General features: G+C 43.6%; 1 protein-coding gene across 1 annotated transcript in view; it reads left to right on the top strand.

The window, feature by feature from the left end:
* The first annotated feature begins 10,718 nt into the window (after window positions 1–10,718).
* The window catches only part of GALNT2 (polypeptide N-acetylgalactosaminyltransferase 2), a 93,274-nt gene continuing 87,088 nt past the window's right edge, over window positions 10,719–16,904 (top strand). Inside the window, exon 1 of the mRNA XM_080342213.1 lies at window positions 10,719–11,009. Within this exon, the coding sequence (XP_080198339.1) occupies window positions 10,893–11,009 (117 nt within the window). The 5' untranslated portion in view covers window positions 10,719–10,892. The remainder of the gene's footprint in view (window positions 11,010–16,904) is intronic.

The following is a 16,904-nucleotide window of genomic DNA, read 5'->3' as shown; positions in this document are numbered from 1 at the left end:
TGGTTTTGTCTGAACTCAGAAATGAACAATTTGTGAACTTGCTCTCTGAGGAAATGTCAAGAAGCATTGGACGAAGAGGATACTTTCCTTAGCCTTTGGGATGTTGCCAGTTCTCTCAAGTTGCTGTTAACCTTGCCACTGCTTGTATGATTTTCCCGTCTGTGTAATCAATTGACAAAATACATCTTTTTGCCTCCAGAAGGTATTAATCCTGCCTTTACTTGATGCTGCTTTTTCTTTGTAGGGTGGAGATCTAACTGGAACAATGAGCTGAAAATATATTGAATTCCAATTTCACCTATTCTTTTTGTATGGCTGGTTTTAGTGAATATAATGGTTCCGAACAGTGCCAGATCAACAGCCTCTGTATTGGTGTTCCCTTTCTTCTCAATAGAGCAGGTACAGGATTGGTGCTGGCTTTGCTAAGGCTTCCTTGCTGGAGTGTGTCCACCATGACTGGCCTGAGACAGATCGTTTCACAGACAGCTATGGGATGACTTCAGGGAGCTGAGCAGCCCGGCCAGGTCTCTCTGATGGGCACTGGAAGCTCCATGTGCCATTAACAGCCACCTGAGGCTGCCAGCTATACCAGCAGATGTGTGGAGAGTCTGCATGTGGCAGGATCAGTCTGGATGCTTCTGGGCTTTTCTCAAGGAAGCAAAGGAAAATCTTGGCAGGGAGATCTACATGGAAAGGGGGTTATGGGTTACATACTGAAAAGAGGCCTTGGCACACCAGATATATTTACTAAAATTTTTCTCGGCTCTAGGTAACATCACTCCCCATGGGGCACGCAGAATAAAAGCACAGCTCTGGCAGGGTTTCCTACATTGAAGAGGTTCCTCTCTGAAGACTTTATTTCCCTTGGAAGGAGAAACTCCTCCACCTAGTAAATCGCAAATGCAGATCTCTGTTGTGTTTGTCGGTGTGAGCCTTTTGGTTCTGCATTTCTTGGGACATGAGAAGCACATTGACTCCTTTCAGACATGTATCAGCTACTGCCTCAAGTTCCCACCAGGACCCTGTTTCTTTGGCTGGGGGAACAGGGTGAGGGAGTCCTGTCAGGACCTCTTCTGGTTCTTGGAGGCTCTTTATTTCAAGTCCTTTTCCCTGTGCAGCAGCACAGTACAATTTTGCAAGAAGTAAAAGAATGATGTGCAGACTGACCCTGACAAGTGCTCAAGATCTGAATCTGTTCACGTCTTTCAAATGCAAACTCCCCACCTTTCCTCTCTCTCTCTTCATGAGCTATGATATGAGATAATGGCTGATGAAATTCGGTAGCTGAAGTACCAGTGGGATCCTGAACAAATTTGGTGACCCATCGAATTCTTTGATATAGCTATACAACAGCTCAATGTTTCAGTGAGTAGAGGGGAAAAAGCAGCTCTTCTTAGTGCATTGGGCCTGCTGATGGTTTTTATTGGCTTTTAGAACAGAAAATCTAACTAAAATAATAATCTTATGAACTGCCTCATTTTCCCTGTTTGTTATTGTTACTCAAGAACGTAGTAGGACTGAAGATAACTCAGCCAAGAAAGCAGCATCAACAGCAAGTAAATGCTATGGAGAGCCATCGCAGAGCATTGTGATCTAACCCAGGGAAACTCCAACCGCCAGGATAATTATTGTGATTTAGTCACATGAGAGAAAACATGTGATTAATTGTAGCAAGAAAAAGCACTGCCCTTTGTCAAATTAAAAGAAGTCTGCCTGCCAGGATGAAAGACAAAATTTGTGAATCTGATAAAATGAAACAGAAGCAGGAAAGAGCAAGATAAAAGCTAACAGTGGTCCTGCAGCAGGTGAGGCTCCCCATTGCATTCAGCCCCTAGCAAGGTCCCTTCAGAAAGCGGGGAAAACCATGACACCCATGTAGAGAGGATGTTGCTTTTTTTTCTGGCTGAAACCCTGTACCAGTGGCTTGATGGAGCCCCAGGGAAGCGTGGGAGCACAGGGGGATAATAAATTTCTGGAGTATAGGGTTTCTCTGCAGTGTGTAGGTGTGTGCCTGGCTAACGTGCAGTGACATGGCCCCCTTCCTGATGGGATCCTTGCCTCAGGTGTGACAGTGTCTGTAGTGTTGAGCCACCATCCACTCTGTGCTCCTGTCAGCAAGAGCTCTGGGTCTCAGCTGCTCCAGGGCACAGAGCAGGCAGGATCCTGAAAGGGCAGGTGACTCAGACAAATAATGGTTTAGGTGAGGCACTGCTAAGCCAAGCAGGGGCTGTACTGTTTAAAGGCAGGATTTCTGCCAGCGGGCTGCTAGGATTTCTGCTGGTGCTCCACATGGCGTGCAGCCGCCAAGGTCAATATTGTGTATGCACATTTGTCTCGCCACTGTCACTCAGTACCTCTGTGGGTACATCTGTGTCCCTAGGCAAGTATTTAGTGAGGTTTTCTGCAACAAGGACTCACAGAGAACAGCTGGTAGATGTTTTATACTGTGCAGCACAGCCAAGGATGTTCGTTCCTGTCAGATTGTCCTGGGACATCCATCTATCGGAGACGACTTAGGCAGTGCAAAAGAAAAATAAGTATACAGTAGAAATACCGCTTATAAAGATGCGATACCAGAAACAGTTTTTTTCATATTCAACATCACAGAGTTTTCTATTCCTAGAATCATGGTAGGAAACATTTCTTAAAATGTGGGGTTCTCCCTTCTTAAGAAATGATGTGTGAAAGGCTACACTGAGAAGGCATGTCCCTCATGCTGGGCTTCCCGACACCACCAGTATATGTCCATACATAACCAAGCAGAGCACATGTCCTCTCTTTTCTGGTTCTCCTCTTCCTCTTCCCGTGCCTTCCTCACCTGTGCCTCCCCTGCCACTCCCCCATCCCTGCACACAAGCCTTTGGGGCCATCAGTGGCCCTGTGAGCATTTCTACACACAAAGTCTCCTGTGGTGAAAGTTTTTAGAGCTGTTCTGTGCAAAAGTATAGGTAGAAGTGCAGTACTCTATGCAAATGCCTTTTTTTTCCTCCTCTGTATATTACCACCATTCAATGAGAGAAGGAGCTGTATGAGAGACCTCATTATTTTTCTCAACTTACATCAGTTTTAACCTGTTGTAGTTACATGGTTTTCTACACAATTACTCCCAGTTTACACCAGTGCATGGGAGATGACAATTGGACAAAATATCTCTCTCTTAGACTTATGTAAGGAATAACTTCGCTGGGGAATTCCTGAGGCCAAAAATGTTATTTCAATATGGAAGGCCTCATTATCACCTGTATGCACTGGAAGAATCTAATTTAAAAGTAAAAGTAAAGTCATTCTTTGACCATCTCTCCACGAGATTCATGTGTCTCTCAGTTCAGAAGTAGTTTTGAAAGCTAGAGGAAACAGTGAGCGATACTGTGGTAGAATGAGAAAGGAAAAAGGATCTTAATCTCAGTTTGCAAACACACAGATCCAGCTTACAGAAATAGGACAGAAAGTTCTTTTATTTACCATTTGACTTCTTGGAAGAAAACACTTGCTCCTCTATCTGAAACTCTTGAAAGAAAAAAGGGGATGGAAAATACATGGTCTCTGCAGGGCAATCCCAGTTTCTCTTTCAAACTATTATGTTTGTGTGATAGGTGTCAGGGCCAAGTTCATCATGGTTCAGTTGTGTTACACAGGAGGTGGATCTGGCTACAACTGTCAGAAGAGGAACAGTGTAAAACTAGTTTCTCCAGATTTGCTGATTTTGGTCTTGTTTTCAGAAAGTGTCTTTCATGATTTCAACAGATGATAGCACAGGTTTGAAGCCAAAAGGGTCATGAAGACTACAAATGGGGTCAATTTCCATCCCCTGTGGTAAGTGAGCCTATTTACTGTCTGTTCCAAAGAACTGAAAGATTAAATTTGGGAGAAATCAATATATGACTTCTAGAGGGTATGTGAACTGAAATAGCTGCGAGCATCTCTTTCCCTCTTACATGAAATATGCTCCTGAGTGCAATACAGAATACCTGTGTAATTTGTTATAATGATTGTGGGATCCAAACACCAAATTTTGCAAGTGGATGTGATAAAGTAACATATTTATTGATGATATATGCTGTGCAAAACCTCCTACTTTTAATTGCACAACGCAAAATACTTTTGAGCAATACCTGGGAGTGCAATCTATAGCATTGATAAAAATACATCACTGCAGTGTATTTGTTTAGCCCCAGTTGTAATGCAAAAAGCAGAGGAGGTGCCAGGGGGTGCCAGTGTGTGGAAGGGTGTCCTTCACCTGGCACAGAGGAGTCTCTGGGGATGCAGAGCACTGCTGACTGTTTGCTGACTGCTCTGTGCACAGGAGGAATGGCGCAGATAGTTGCTATGTGCAGCACATCACTTCTGAGGCACAGAGTGCACTGTGTGCATCTGAGTGGGAGTCAACAGTGTAAACATAGAATAATGATAAATTTTAAATAAAAAAAACATTATTCAAAGGCATCTGAGCTGTATTCAGCCTGTCCACCATAGCACCTCTCAAAGTAACTTATCATTGTCAATTATTAGGATGCTTCTGCAGAAAACTGGAGATCTGCTTTCCATGTCTCAAATCGAAAGCAGTTTCTTTACCTCCTATTGTAAGGGAAGTGGAGAAGAAGTATGGAGGTGCTTTCTACTGTCCAGCTGAAACTAAAATATTGTACAGCAAGGAAAGATTTTCTCTCTCTGTCCCTCTGAATCATATACGTCATTGCAGAGAGGCATTTACAATACCTAGCTTGAGCACTTGCTTAGCATCAGCTTCTCCCTGTCATCTGTATAAGAAGCCAGGGTCTGACCTCCTGAGGAGCTGGTGATCTGAATCTCTTATCACTGCAGAGAGAGACTCTGGAAGACTTTGGAAGGAGAGGCTTGTGTTGCTTCCTTGTACTTTCACCTCCCTTCCTACCATATCACCTTCATTCATTTTTACATTTGTTCTTTCTTTTTCCCTTTCCTTCACATTCCGTGTGGTGAACTGATGAGGGTGCAATTATCTAGGGAAGACTTTCTTTAAAGAGATAAGCGAAACCTTCTTCTGGCAGAACACTTCAACTTCTGAAACATCTTTCTTGATCTCCATGAATGTTATTGTAGGCTAATTTAGCTGTATTTTCTAGCTGGATCATAGATTGATAGCCTCAAATTACTTGGCTGTAGCCTTACTGATCTGGATTACGAGTTTGAATAGACAAAGTACCAGTTGAGATTACAGCACCATTGTGTGATGTATTCACATTTGCCTTTGTTGCTCAAAAATAGACTTTTGTATTATGCATTAGCACACAGTGTTTAACCCTAGCCTCAGATGACTTACAGTACTACAGTTGCACACCACTGCAACATAGTCTTGCTTGAGAGGAAAGCATGGAATTTCCTGCCCTGTCTCAGACCATAGATCATCAGTCTTTACCACTTCTGCCAGCTATGAAGAATCCAGCACGACCCTCAGAATTCAGATAAATGCAATGAACGGAGATCAAATTACCTCAATCAAAGGTGAGGTCATTGTTTCAGCAATTCTCTCTCCACAGCCGATTCTCTCTTTCATCTATCATCACTCTCCTATAAGAGATGCTTCTGAGCCGTATCACATTTTGAAATCTGATCACCAGCCTACAGAATGCCACAAGAGGTTTGTTTTGTGCTGCTGAAGTTCAGTCCAACACACTAAGTGACTCAGCTTGGGAAGAATAGTTGGCAATGGGACTGCAGTTTGTACTGGCTTCTGCCATCTTTAGCGGGAGGCCAACCAAAGGCTGAGTTGTTCTTTCTTTGTCTTCACCACCCATAGGAAAAGAATCTGTTTCCTCTCTTTGCAGAACTGAGCAACTCCAAGGAATGTTGAGCCTTAAACTTTATTTAATAGAGAGGAAAGGCTTCCAGATTTGGATCATTTGACTTGGAAGCACAAGGGCTGAAGCTGATACTGCAAATCTTTGTGAGAAAATGCAGCGTTTACAATATCTGTATTGCATGATGTAATGTGTTGATCGATCTCTAATGGGGAAATAGCATAAAGAACTGCTATCAGAGGAAATAGCCATTGCTTTATGCTTTTAAAGTGAAGATACTATCTTCTTGATATTAAAGTCTAGGACAAGAGAGTTCAAGTTCTAAAAGGCCTGAAGGGATTCAGACCTTGCATGGCAAACTCTGTACAAGTCAGGCAGGGTGACACACTATTTTCAAGGTAAAATGTTCATGATACAATATTTGTGACTTAGGGTTTTAACAGCTCAAAAAATACTCTTGGAGGGTAACAAGATTTTCTGGAAGTGAGCCACTTTCAAATGCTATTGCCAGCATGTCTGCCTACTCTGGGTAGCATCAGAAAGTCTGCTAAAAAATTAAACAAACATAGTTCTTGGCATCTAAACAGATGGGAAAGGACATGTTGACTCCCAAGTCTTTAGCTGAGGAGGTAGTCTGTTTCTCATTGTTACCACTGTGCAGTGAGGAATTGCAAAACACCCACATAGATTTTCAGACCTGCTAGCTGCACTTAACCTTTAATCCTGCAAGTACTCAGCCATGAGCGTATAATTTTAAACATCTGAGTCGTCTGACTGACTCCAATGGGAATACACACTGAATGAAGTTAAACATTTGCATAAACGTTTGTAGGATCAGGATCTTTCATTACAAACACAATTCTTGCACTACAAATACGAACTCAGCTCGGGCTGAGTACTCAGCTCAAGCTCTCAAAGCATTAACAAACCTATGTCTTCTACAGATGTATTTAAAATTTCACATTAATACGTGATTTCTACGTTACAAACCATCTTGCATTAGGCTAATGAGTAATCTCTCTCATGAGAGAGAAGGAATGATATACTTTCTGGCATAACTGCATAGTTTTGAAAGAATGTAATCTGAACTGGATTAGCAACATACTAGCTTCCGTGTGTCAAAAGGGTTCAGGCATCTTGATTGGACTTCTGGCCTTTTTAAGATTTTAAAAACTATTTTATGTGGTTTAGACCTGATCTGAAAATCCTTCTTCCTCTCTTTGCAAGGATAAGGTTGCTTGCATGAGTAAGGGATTGACTCACTTATTCCTAAAGGTGAGGACTACTTTCCATTTGCACAGTTGGAAGATTCATTCACCACTGACTAGGTCATTTAACTCCAGAAAAGGATAAAGCAACTTTTGTACTCTTTAGTTACAAGAAGATGAACACTAACACTTTGAATTAGACTGTCGTCAGAGTTGTGTCTGGTTTTATACCTGCTCTCAAATAAATTTGGTGAAATTCCCTCTGGTTTACACCCTAGCTAACTAGACCAGAATTTGGCCCATCAAATCTAGGTGTCTGCATTAGAGATCAAAGGCAAAGTTTTGATGATTCCTTCTGCAAATTTCACTCCTATTTGTACTCTTACATGCTTGATCTCTCTTTTGTTTAAAGGGCTGTGTTTGGTACAGAAGCATTTATATTCTGTGAATCATTCTAGTAATGCTGCTCTTAAAAAATGCTAATATTTGCTTTTGAAATGCACTGGAAAAAAGCATCTAAAAATATCTTGCATTTCTCTTGAATTCTTCGCTTTAATTGAAGTGGTTTATTTTCGGTTTTGCTTCACTGACTAAACGCATTAGGACTTTTGAGGCAAAGAGGTATGTGCACGCAAATACATTGTAATAGAACAGGCAGCTTTTCCTCGAGTTAAAGCGATGTAACATTTTCCATTCCAAACCTCTGTGTTTTCTGTGGTCTATGAAATATAAATGATTCAGGATGAAATCTGCCGGATTGGGACTTTGTCCAAATGTGAATCTTTTGGAAAGATTTGAACAAAACTGATTCAGCCAGTTCAGAATATCAGGGGAGTGAAAAGAAAAAAAAAAAAAAAAAAAAAGTGTTTCTCAAGCTAAATAGTTTCTTACAGCATTTTTTACGCATTTCTGTATCTTTATCAGAAGAAGGCTGAAAAATGAACTCTGACATGGAAGCAGCCTTCCTTGAAGTAGACATGTATTTGCTTGTTCGAGAAGAAATTAGTTTTGATTTGACTGAGTTATAAACCTTTGGAAACTGTGTTTGAGCATGTGCAGTGGATTATTTCAGTAAGCTTGTGAAATGTGCAGCTACAGAAGGATTTCTGTACATGCATGGCCGGCTAATTTTGCTGGAAAGGAAAAAATCTATCTAAGCACATTGCTCAAATCAGTGAAAATACCTGGGGCTTCAGGGAGAACTTTGAAGACTGTCTCAAGATACTTTAGACTATGAAAAAGGCAAGAAAAGATTCTATAGGCTTTGCAAGGTGTTTAAGAGTAAGTGGCCTAGAGATTTTGCAAGGTCAAATGGGATTATGGCTCCAGAACGGGGCACTTTATACATGCCAAGTATGTGATGTTTTCTGTGGGGAAGCACATCACATACAACACGCTCTCCATTGGCAGATCTGCCCTGCGAAGGTATCCCCCAGCAGCAGGGAAGCTTCTCCTTCATCCCCCTTCTAGCTGAGGGTAGAGCTTAAGTGGCAGGAGTTTATCACAATGTTCACAATCTTGGGCTGCTGAGACCACTCTGAATTACACGGAAAATATTGCTAATTAAACTTTAGCCTCTGAGGTGGTGTGTGTGTCTCTTTTTAGACACAGGCACAATCAGTGCTTTTGCAGGAACTGCTCTCACTTGCATCAAACACACTTTGGACAAATCAAAAACTCTCATCCAGAACATCTGTGTTTCTCCTGGCAGCCTGTGCTCTCCAGTGTATCTCACTTAATAGATGCCAGTTATTTGATTCCAAAACTTGTAATCTGCACAATTTGGGTGTCTCTCTCCAGCTCCCTCCAAAATCAAGAATCATAATGCTGAGCTTACTGAAGGAGTCATATTATGTGAAGAGATCTCTATTTTACACTCCCTATACAAATGCTTATTTGGGGTTTCTTCCTTTGTCTTTTCACCCGTCCTGTCTCTCCATCAGGGCTCTGGCAGCTGGGAAGGTATGCAGTTGTTCACTGAAATCTTTGCATGCCAGACAACTTCTGCCCAGGCAGTGCCAAGGCTGACATGAATCAACTTCTTGACAAGACTGTCAGCGGAGTCACTGTGCTGGTGAGCAGGTGAGCTTTTGATGCCACTTCTTTCAGCGGCTGGCTCTTTTCCTGCTCATGCAACAGAATTTCTGCCAGACCCCTGCCACAGCCTGGCACAGCTTGGTGAGCAGTCTTCTACAGAGGCTCTGTAGCCACCAGTGTGGCTGGACTGGCAGAGGTCTGACATAGGTATAGACAGAAGGAGCACAAAAACATGCAGTGCAGCCAGAATGGGCAGCAGTAAACCAGCATATTAAAAAAAAAAAAAACAAACAACAACGGTGAGATGACAGAGAAAACCTTTAAAACCCAGGAACGTTCTGCTTTGAGTGGATACCGTAGCTCTGAAATAAAGGTGCTTTTTAATTGCTAGGGAATGTGTCTCAGTTTTGTGCTCACATTTTTTGATATCTCAGAGTGGAATGAGAGAGCAGCAAATGTTGGACAAGAGGAAAGTCAGTGGTGTGGAAAAAGGACAGCATGAACTGTGCACGCACGAGTCAGTGAACCACACTGAGGGCTAGCAGCAGTGTAGTGTCTGTCCTGGGGTGTTTAACGGTGGAACTGGGGAAGCAGAAAGAAAGGTAATTTTACCAGGCCATGACCTCATATCAACAGATCAGCCTCTAAGAGTAGAAGCCCACTTGGGTCAACCTGGGAAGAGTCCTCTGGAGGTCCCCTTAGGCCTGTGTGGGGGCAACCGTGCTTCCAGACTGGGCACTGCTGTCCGAGTAATGCAGTGAGCTCAGAAGGGTGAGAGGAGCAGATGTGTGACCTCAGTGGGATAGTGGGGTTGTCGAGACCTTGATGTCTCCCACAAGGCCACAGAAGAATCTCTTAAATAATGTAAGGCAGAGACTTATCAAATGAGATGTGGATACCTGTCACCCAGAGAACACTGGACATCATCCAGCATGACTTTGCTTTCTCACCTTTGAGGTTTAATGAAGACCAGCCTCACCGCCTGCGCCAAGTGACCGCAAGGACACCACCTTCACAAAGCATACCTCTGTTCCCTGCTGTTCAGTGGCAACACCAGGGAGACACAGAAACGACTTCTGGTGGCCAGCTTGGAGCTCCTGTGCACCTAGGATCCCTATATAACGAGCCAACATGGGCTGAGGCGTGCTCAACCCACCAGTGCTGCAGTATGGAGAGTGCGCTGAACGGAGTGCAGCCGCAGCCGGGATCACCCCTCACGTCAGAAGTGCCGCTCCCGGCGCTGCCCATGCCCCAGCCCACAGAGGTGCGGTCACAGACACTTTCGGCCGGAGGCAGGAGGGGGGTGGAGGCGGCGGGCCGGGCGCCCGAGCAGCTCCGAAACCCCACGGGCCCGCGGCACCCTCTGGCCGCCGCTCCGGGCGCGGGCCGGCTGCTGTCCCGCCCGCCCTTCGGCAGGCGCAGCCGGGGCGGCCCCGCGGTTGCCCGTCACGGCCCGGCCGTTGGCCACGAGGCGCGGCAACCGCCTCATCGGGCGGCGGCAGCGCGCGCCCCTCAGGCAGGCGCTGGGGAGCGCGGCGGCGGTCGGCAGGGCCGCGCGGGGCCGGGGCACCGGGCGCGGGAGGGAGGGACGGGCGGGCGGGCGAGGTCGGGCCGTCCCGCCGCCGCGGGGGGCGCGCAGCCCTCGGCCCGGGCAGGAGGGGGCGGCGGCCCGGCGTGCTGCAGCCATGGCGACGCTGGTCGCCCCGCTCCGCCCCGCTCCGCCCCCCGTGGGGCCGGGCGGCGCGGGATTGGTCGGGGGGCGGGCGTTCGCCCTCTGCCCCCTGACCCTGCGCGGCGGCGGCGGCAGGAGCGGAGGCTGCTGCTGCTGCTGGCCGTTTCCTGGTGGCCTGGCGGCGGCGCGGGAGGGAGGATGCGGCGCAGGTCTCGGCTGCTGCTCTGCTTCGCCTTCCTCTGGGTGCTGGGCATCGCCTACTACATGTACTCGGGCGGCAGCGCCGCGCTGGCCGGCGGCGGCGGCGGGAGGAAGGTAAGAAGCCAGCCCGGAGACCGCGCGGGGCAGGCGGTGAAGGTGCGCCCGCTCCGTGTCCCGGCGGCGGGGCGGCTCGGGGCGGCGCTGCCCGGTCCTCGAGGCGGCGGCGGCGGGGAGGTGCTCGTTTGCAGGCGGGGTGAAGCTCCCCCGGGCTTCTTCTTTCCCCACTAGCCCGTTTCCCGGAGGCAGATGGCTTCTTTGTGGACTTCAGACCGGTTTCAGCCTCGTCACGTCGCTCCCTGCCCAACTGCGGCCGGCCACGTCCCGGGCCGGGGGAAGTTGGTGTGGGAGGGAAGAGTAGGGCGGGTGGCGGGTGGGCCGGGGCTGCGCCCCGGGGCGGGGGGGCCCCGCCTGGGCTCCGCTCCCGGCACAGAGCGGCTGCCCCGTCCTTCCCCCGCCGGCACCGGAGTCGCCCGGGCTCGTGTGCCCTCCTCGGGAGTGCGCGGGGATCCGAGATGCAAATGCGTTTTCTCTCTGGGATGCACGGTGACTTCCTCTCGCTACGCCTGCAAGATGCCCTTTTATGATCGGTTTTGCAATATTTCGGGAAATAGCTGGATTTGTCACGTTCCACGTCTGTGGTGTGGAAGGTCTGTCTTCTTTTTTTTTTTTTCAATCGGCTCCGTTAGTAAGGCTCAAGAAGTTGTCTATTGACAGTACAGGAATATTTTTTCTTTATTCTGCTGATCAACATATACAGTCCATTTTTCAGTGTGTTGTAGTAATTCATTGATCAGGAAAACAGCTGGAAGTTAAGTATGTCATAGTTCAAGTTTTTTGTCGATCAAAGCAGGTTTTTATGGCATGATGCTGGAAATGGCAACTTTATCTGCAAACTCTGTTTAGAAAAATTACTTATGAATAAGTGCTTTTTTTTTTTTAGTGGACTTTACCCCACCCCCAAAGACTAGTAAAGCCAAGAGCTTTTAGGAACTCTTGTTTAAGCCTTATATTTTGGAATAGGAAAGGTGAAAAGGCATCTCATAATGGCATAATTTTTCAAAAAACCCCAAACAAACCAACCCAGAAATGGGAAGAAAGCAAGTGAGCAAAGTGCTCCACAGTTAGACAGTGTTCTTTGCTAATAAATGTCAGTCTCCTGTTAAATGAAAAGAAGTGTTTATTGAGTCTAGTGCTGTGTAAGAAGAGGAATCTTTTTGTATTGCTTTGATGCAGTTTGGTTCATTAATGCATGTATTTTCAGTAAAAATCTGCTGATGACTGGTTCCCATGGCAGGTTGTGGAAGCAAATACTTGCATGATTATTTAGAAGATTACTTGGGTGAACAAGAGTCTAGAGAATGAGTTGCTTCTCAATGATAATTTGCTCTCTGTCCTGATATGTCCTGTTTTATTTTCCCCTTGTAGCTTAGGAATGTATTGAACAGCAGCTTTTGATGTAATGTATTAAAGTAAGTGTTAACTGTGTATTGCTAAATACAAGCTCTTCATCCTTCAAAGTAGATAGGTAGCAGAAATAGATCAAGCATGTGATAAAAAGTAAGGCAGTAGTGTAAAGCCTTTCTTGAAGAACCACTAGAGTGTATTTAGAAAGTAAAAGCAATCTTACACTGTTGCTGATGTGTAATGGGATAAAGAAAAGCTATGCAGGCAAATATATCTGTAGACAGGGAAATATATTTTTAATTCTTATAGTGTGTTTCATTTGGGGTTTCCAGACAGATTTGCAACTCAGTTCGATTAATTTTTAGTGCTGGGGAAACTGCAGTGTGAGGATAGTGATTTACCCAAGGTCATCAAGAAGACTAGGTGAGAATAAAATAGGAAAGATATGAGTTTTTCTGAGTATGAGTCTGGTACTTAATCTACTAGAACCTTCTGCTGTTTATTATTCATATTAGTAGGAGGTTTTATTAGTGTTTCAAGAGGTCTGTGACCACGATACTTGCTTTGATAGTATAGTTTGTTATCATTCTGTACAAAATTTAGTAAACCTTTACTAGTCTCGGTAATAGGGAGAGTGTAGTAAGGATAATTAAAAGAAAATGAGGCATTTCATAGGCCTGAGTTGAAGCTCAGTGCTAGGTTTAAAAATATGAAAGTTTAAAGTAAGTCTGTGGTAAGGAAGAACATAGGTATTGTGACCACAAGAAACAAGTGGGGAAATTAACAATTATGTGTGGATTGGTGATTTAGGGTTCTATTTTCTGTCAGTGAAGCGTAAAATTTAATCCTAGGCCTCAGCATAGGTTAGCAAATGCAAGTAGAGCAAGATGCGTGTAATGTAATAGCTTCTGAATCTCAATAAAAGGCTTATTAACTTAGTGTCAGACCCTGGTGTAAAACAAAAACACGAACTGTCTTAAATGTACAAGCAGAAAACCTACTGTAGTAAATTTTTGTGTGCGTATGACTTCATGTAGTCCTTATTACTTGCCCACTATTTCCATGTAATGGAAGCAGAGTTGCTTACAGAAGAACTTGACTTTTAATAAATTGAAGTCTCTGCCATGTTCAGTCTATAAAATTACAAAAACTGGGAGGGGATAGTTCTTAATTTGTTTTAGTAAGTAATTTGCATGTTAATTACAGACCTGGTTGTATAAACAATGTTTTTTTCTGTAAGGATGATTTTTTTTTTTTGTTCCATACACAGACCTAGTGTGTTATCCAGACATACTGGACTTGTGTGGTACAGCAGCCAGTCCAGTGATGTGATGAACACCACCAATTCCCTTTCTCTTTAGTGGAGTTGAATGTGCTTGCCCTTTGCCAGGATTGCACCTGAGTAAGAGGAAAGAGTGATTTTTTTATTATTATTATTATTTTTTTTTTTCTCCTTTATTTGTTGGAGTAGTGGTAGAGCTAATGTAAGCATTTACTTATTTTGATTCTCCATTTGCAACCTTTCTAATGGGATCTATGGAGCTCTTTAGATATTGCAGTGTAAGGTGCAGCTTTGCTCAAGTTTTTGGCCCCTGGCAACAGTGGTAGAATCCATAGCCGGGTGTGCCGTGCTCTGGCCTGGTAGGAGTTGAGCAGGCAGGAATGGGGCTAAAGCACATAATGTAGAAGCTGTCTCATTGGTAGCTGTGTAAATAATAAAAGGAGAAAATATTGAGAAGTGCAAAGCTGCTCATCCTGGACCTAGGCATAAAAACTGTAGTAGAAAAAAATTACATCTTCCATGTCCAGGCTTTAGGGTGTGTCAGTTTTTTAATTTTTTGTTTGTTTGTTTTTGTTTTGTCTAAAAGAAGGATAGGGTAGAGTTGAAGCCTTTCATTCAAGATGTGCTTGGAGGGGGCAATGTCTTTTTTCTTAATTATTTTATTTTTTCATTCTCTCTAGTGAAAAATGTGGGCTACTTTTGTGTTCAGTTAATGTATTTTATATTAAAAAGCCTTTGGAGTGGAGACTGGCACTTCCCTTCTTTTTGTGGATGAATTTCCTAACCTCTATGCCTCGAACGTGCATAAACGGAGCAGCCTCTGTAAGATGGTTAGAAAGCTACTCATACCATCCCACACCAAAGTCACCCTGATGATGTGATCCCTTCCTAAGACTGGTGTGAATTTGATTTTTTGTATTTGTCACACAAGTTTTGATTTCTTTAACCACTAAGTTCTTGCACAATAGAGTGACTGGATTGGGGGAAAAATAAACCCAACAACCTAGCCAAAAACCTCAGCTGTTTTCTAAAGAACTTGCTCTTTTAGGCCTTAAAGTAGCCCTGTGTAATTGAGCCTTTGAGGCAGGACAGAAGAATGTCTGCATCTTGTTGAAAGCACCAGATGCTTCATCCCTGCTGAGAGTGCAATCCTCCTAGGCATACCCTGAAGGAGACTTGTGGGCAGAAACGGGATTTACCTTTGAAAGCAAAGGCATCAAGAGAGTCTTGCTGGGTTAAGCTTCAGATGAGCTGAGGTTTGGAACCTTCTAGATGTAGGTGCCAGAGTGCTGACAGATCTTTGCTTTTGTTGCCATGTAAAGAAGGTTGGTGGTTTTTAAGTTGGACCTCTGTCCCCTCCCACACTGTCTTTGCTGTTTAGAGGAGGAGGCTAAAAGCAATTTTTCAGTAAAGAGAGATGGATAACTTTTGCCAGTGCTTCGTAAAATTATGATCATGTTTCTTTTTCACCCCTGCCCCCCACCCCCCAAAAAAAGCAACCTAACCAACCAAACAGAAACTAAGCCCCAAAACCACCTTGAGCTAGAAGCTTGTTACTTTCTTAGCTCACCAGATTTACTGGGTGTAATGGAATGAATTGGAGAAATATAATTTACAGTTCATTGAGCCACAAGGAGGCAGGCATCTCCTGTGGAACTGGTTATTGCCCTGTGTACAGTGTTATTTTTTTCTTTCCATATTCTAGTGTTTTTATTATTATTATTATTTTCTTTTTGAGCAGGCTTTTGATAGGTTGCTGTACCATGGAGCTAGCTGAGATGAAATTAATCCAAAGGTAAAAGGTGATGCTTTGCTTTGAGTATGTGACTGATTAGAAGTAACTTGATAACTTTGGGGAAAGCAGAGGAAAAAGAAACAAGCTTTGTAAGTTCTTGTTCTACAAGGAAAAAACTTTAGAATAACTCCTTTCAGCATACGCCAAGCTTTCTTTTCCTCCTCTCCTTTTTTGGAACTCATGAACTGTTTCAGTTACTGTAAAATGAGGCTCTTATTGTCATTATACATGGTGATGTACATAGGAGAGCAAGAGCGTCTACGTATACTACAGATTCAGTGTACTTAAGTTTCTTTTTAAGGTTTAAGTAGGAGGAAAAAGAAATGTGCTATAACTTTGGGTCCGTTAACCAGTTTTTGTCTGTTTACACACTGTGATGTGTAATTTCTTTTGACTGTTGCTCTCAAGGTGCATGAAGGCAGTAGAGAGCTGCTTTTTGGAAGAGGTTTAAAAGTAACCTTCCTAGTTACATTGTTTTCTTTTGCCTGAGGAAGGCATTGCCTGTTTTATTTACTAAATACTAAGTTAATACTTAGTAAATACTTTAGTAAAACTAAATACTTAGTTTAATACTAAATACTAAGTTTAGTTTGCTGCATTAGTTTTAAATGTAACTTCAGTCCCTAATATGATGTGACACTGGATGTGATTTCTGATATCTTGATCTTTAGGCAAGTGAAGATATCAAAGGTTAAATTATCATGTGTCCTTTCTGTGGCATTCAGTTCCTGGAAGGTGCAAGGAGATAGAAAAGAATGTTCCTCTATGTAACAGTTAATAGTTACTTCTAATAGATATTTTTCATTTATAGAATTCTATAATAAATGGGCAAGAAATTAAATGCCCAGGCACTTCAGCAATAGAGCTGTCCTCCTCTCATTAAATGTACAAATGAATCTCTGAAGTTTGTCATATATGTATATTTTCTTAATCTGACATATGTCACTTGACAAAATGACTGTCTTGGCAATTCATTCACTTATTTTTTGTGGAATACTTCATAAAATTTAACTTGGAGTGCAATGAAAAGACAGTTAAATGCATTTTTTTTTTTTGCAGTTTGAGGTCTGTGGTTGTATTGGGCTCTTCCCTTTTTCTCCCCTGCTATTTATAATGCTTCAGTGGAGATTTCTGCTGCTGATGTGGAGGGGTAGTGAGAAATTAATTCTTAGCTAAAAGACTGTGTTGTCCTCTGCAGCTTGCCAGATTAGAAACTGATGAATCTGGCTTTGGTGGAGATACTACTGCTTTTAGATTACTGACAACTATTTTGTTTCATAAATGGAGAAGTGGAGCAGGGCTGTAGTGATGGCATATGGGGTTGGGGAAACAAAAATTACTTCTGTAGTTTCATGTGAAACAAAGTAGTTAACCAGCTCTTCCCTTAATTTTTTTACTTTTATGTGGGTATTTTAGTAGCTTGCTGTGCTTTTCTGTGTTATCCTGTTGCTGCTGTGGTTTGCTGCTT

This window comes from Nesoenas mayeri (assembly GCF_963082525.1).
Source record: "Nesoenas mayeri genome assembly, chromosome: 3".
Taxonomy (NCBI): Eukaryota; Metazoa; Chordata; class Aves; order Columbiformes; family Columbidae; genus Nesoenas; species Nesoenas mayeri.
Note: the sequence above shows the minus strand (reverse complement) of the source record. Positions and strands in the feature narration are given on the sequence as shown.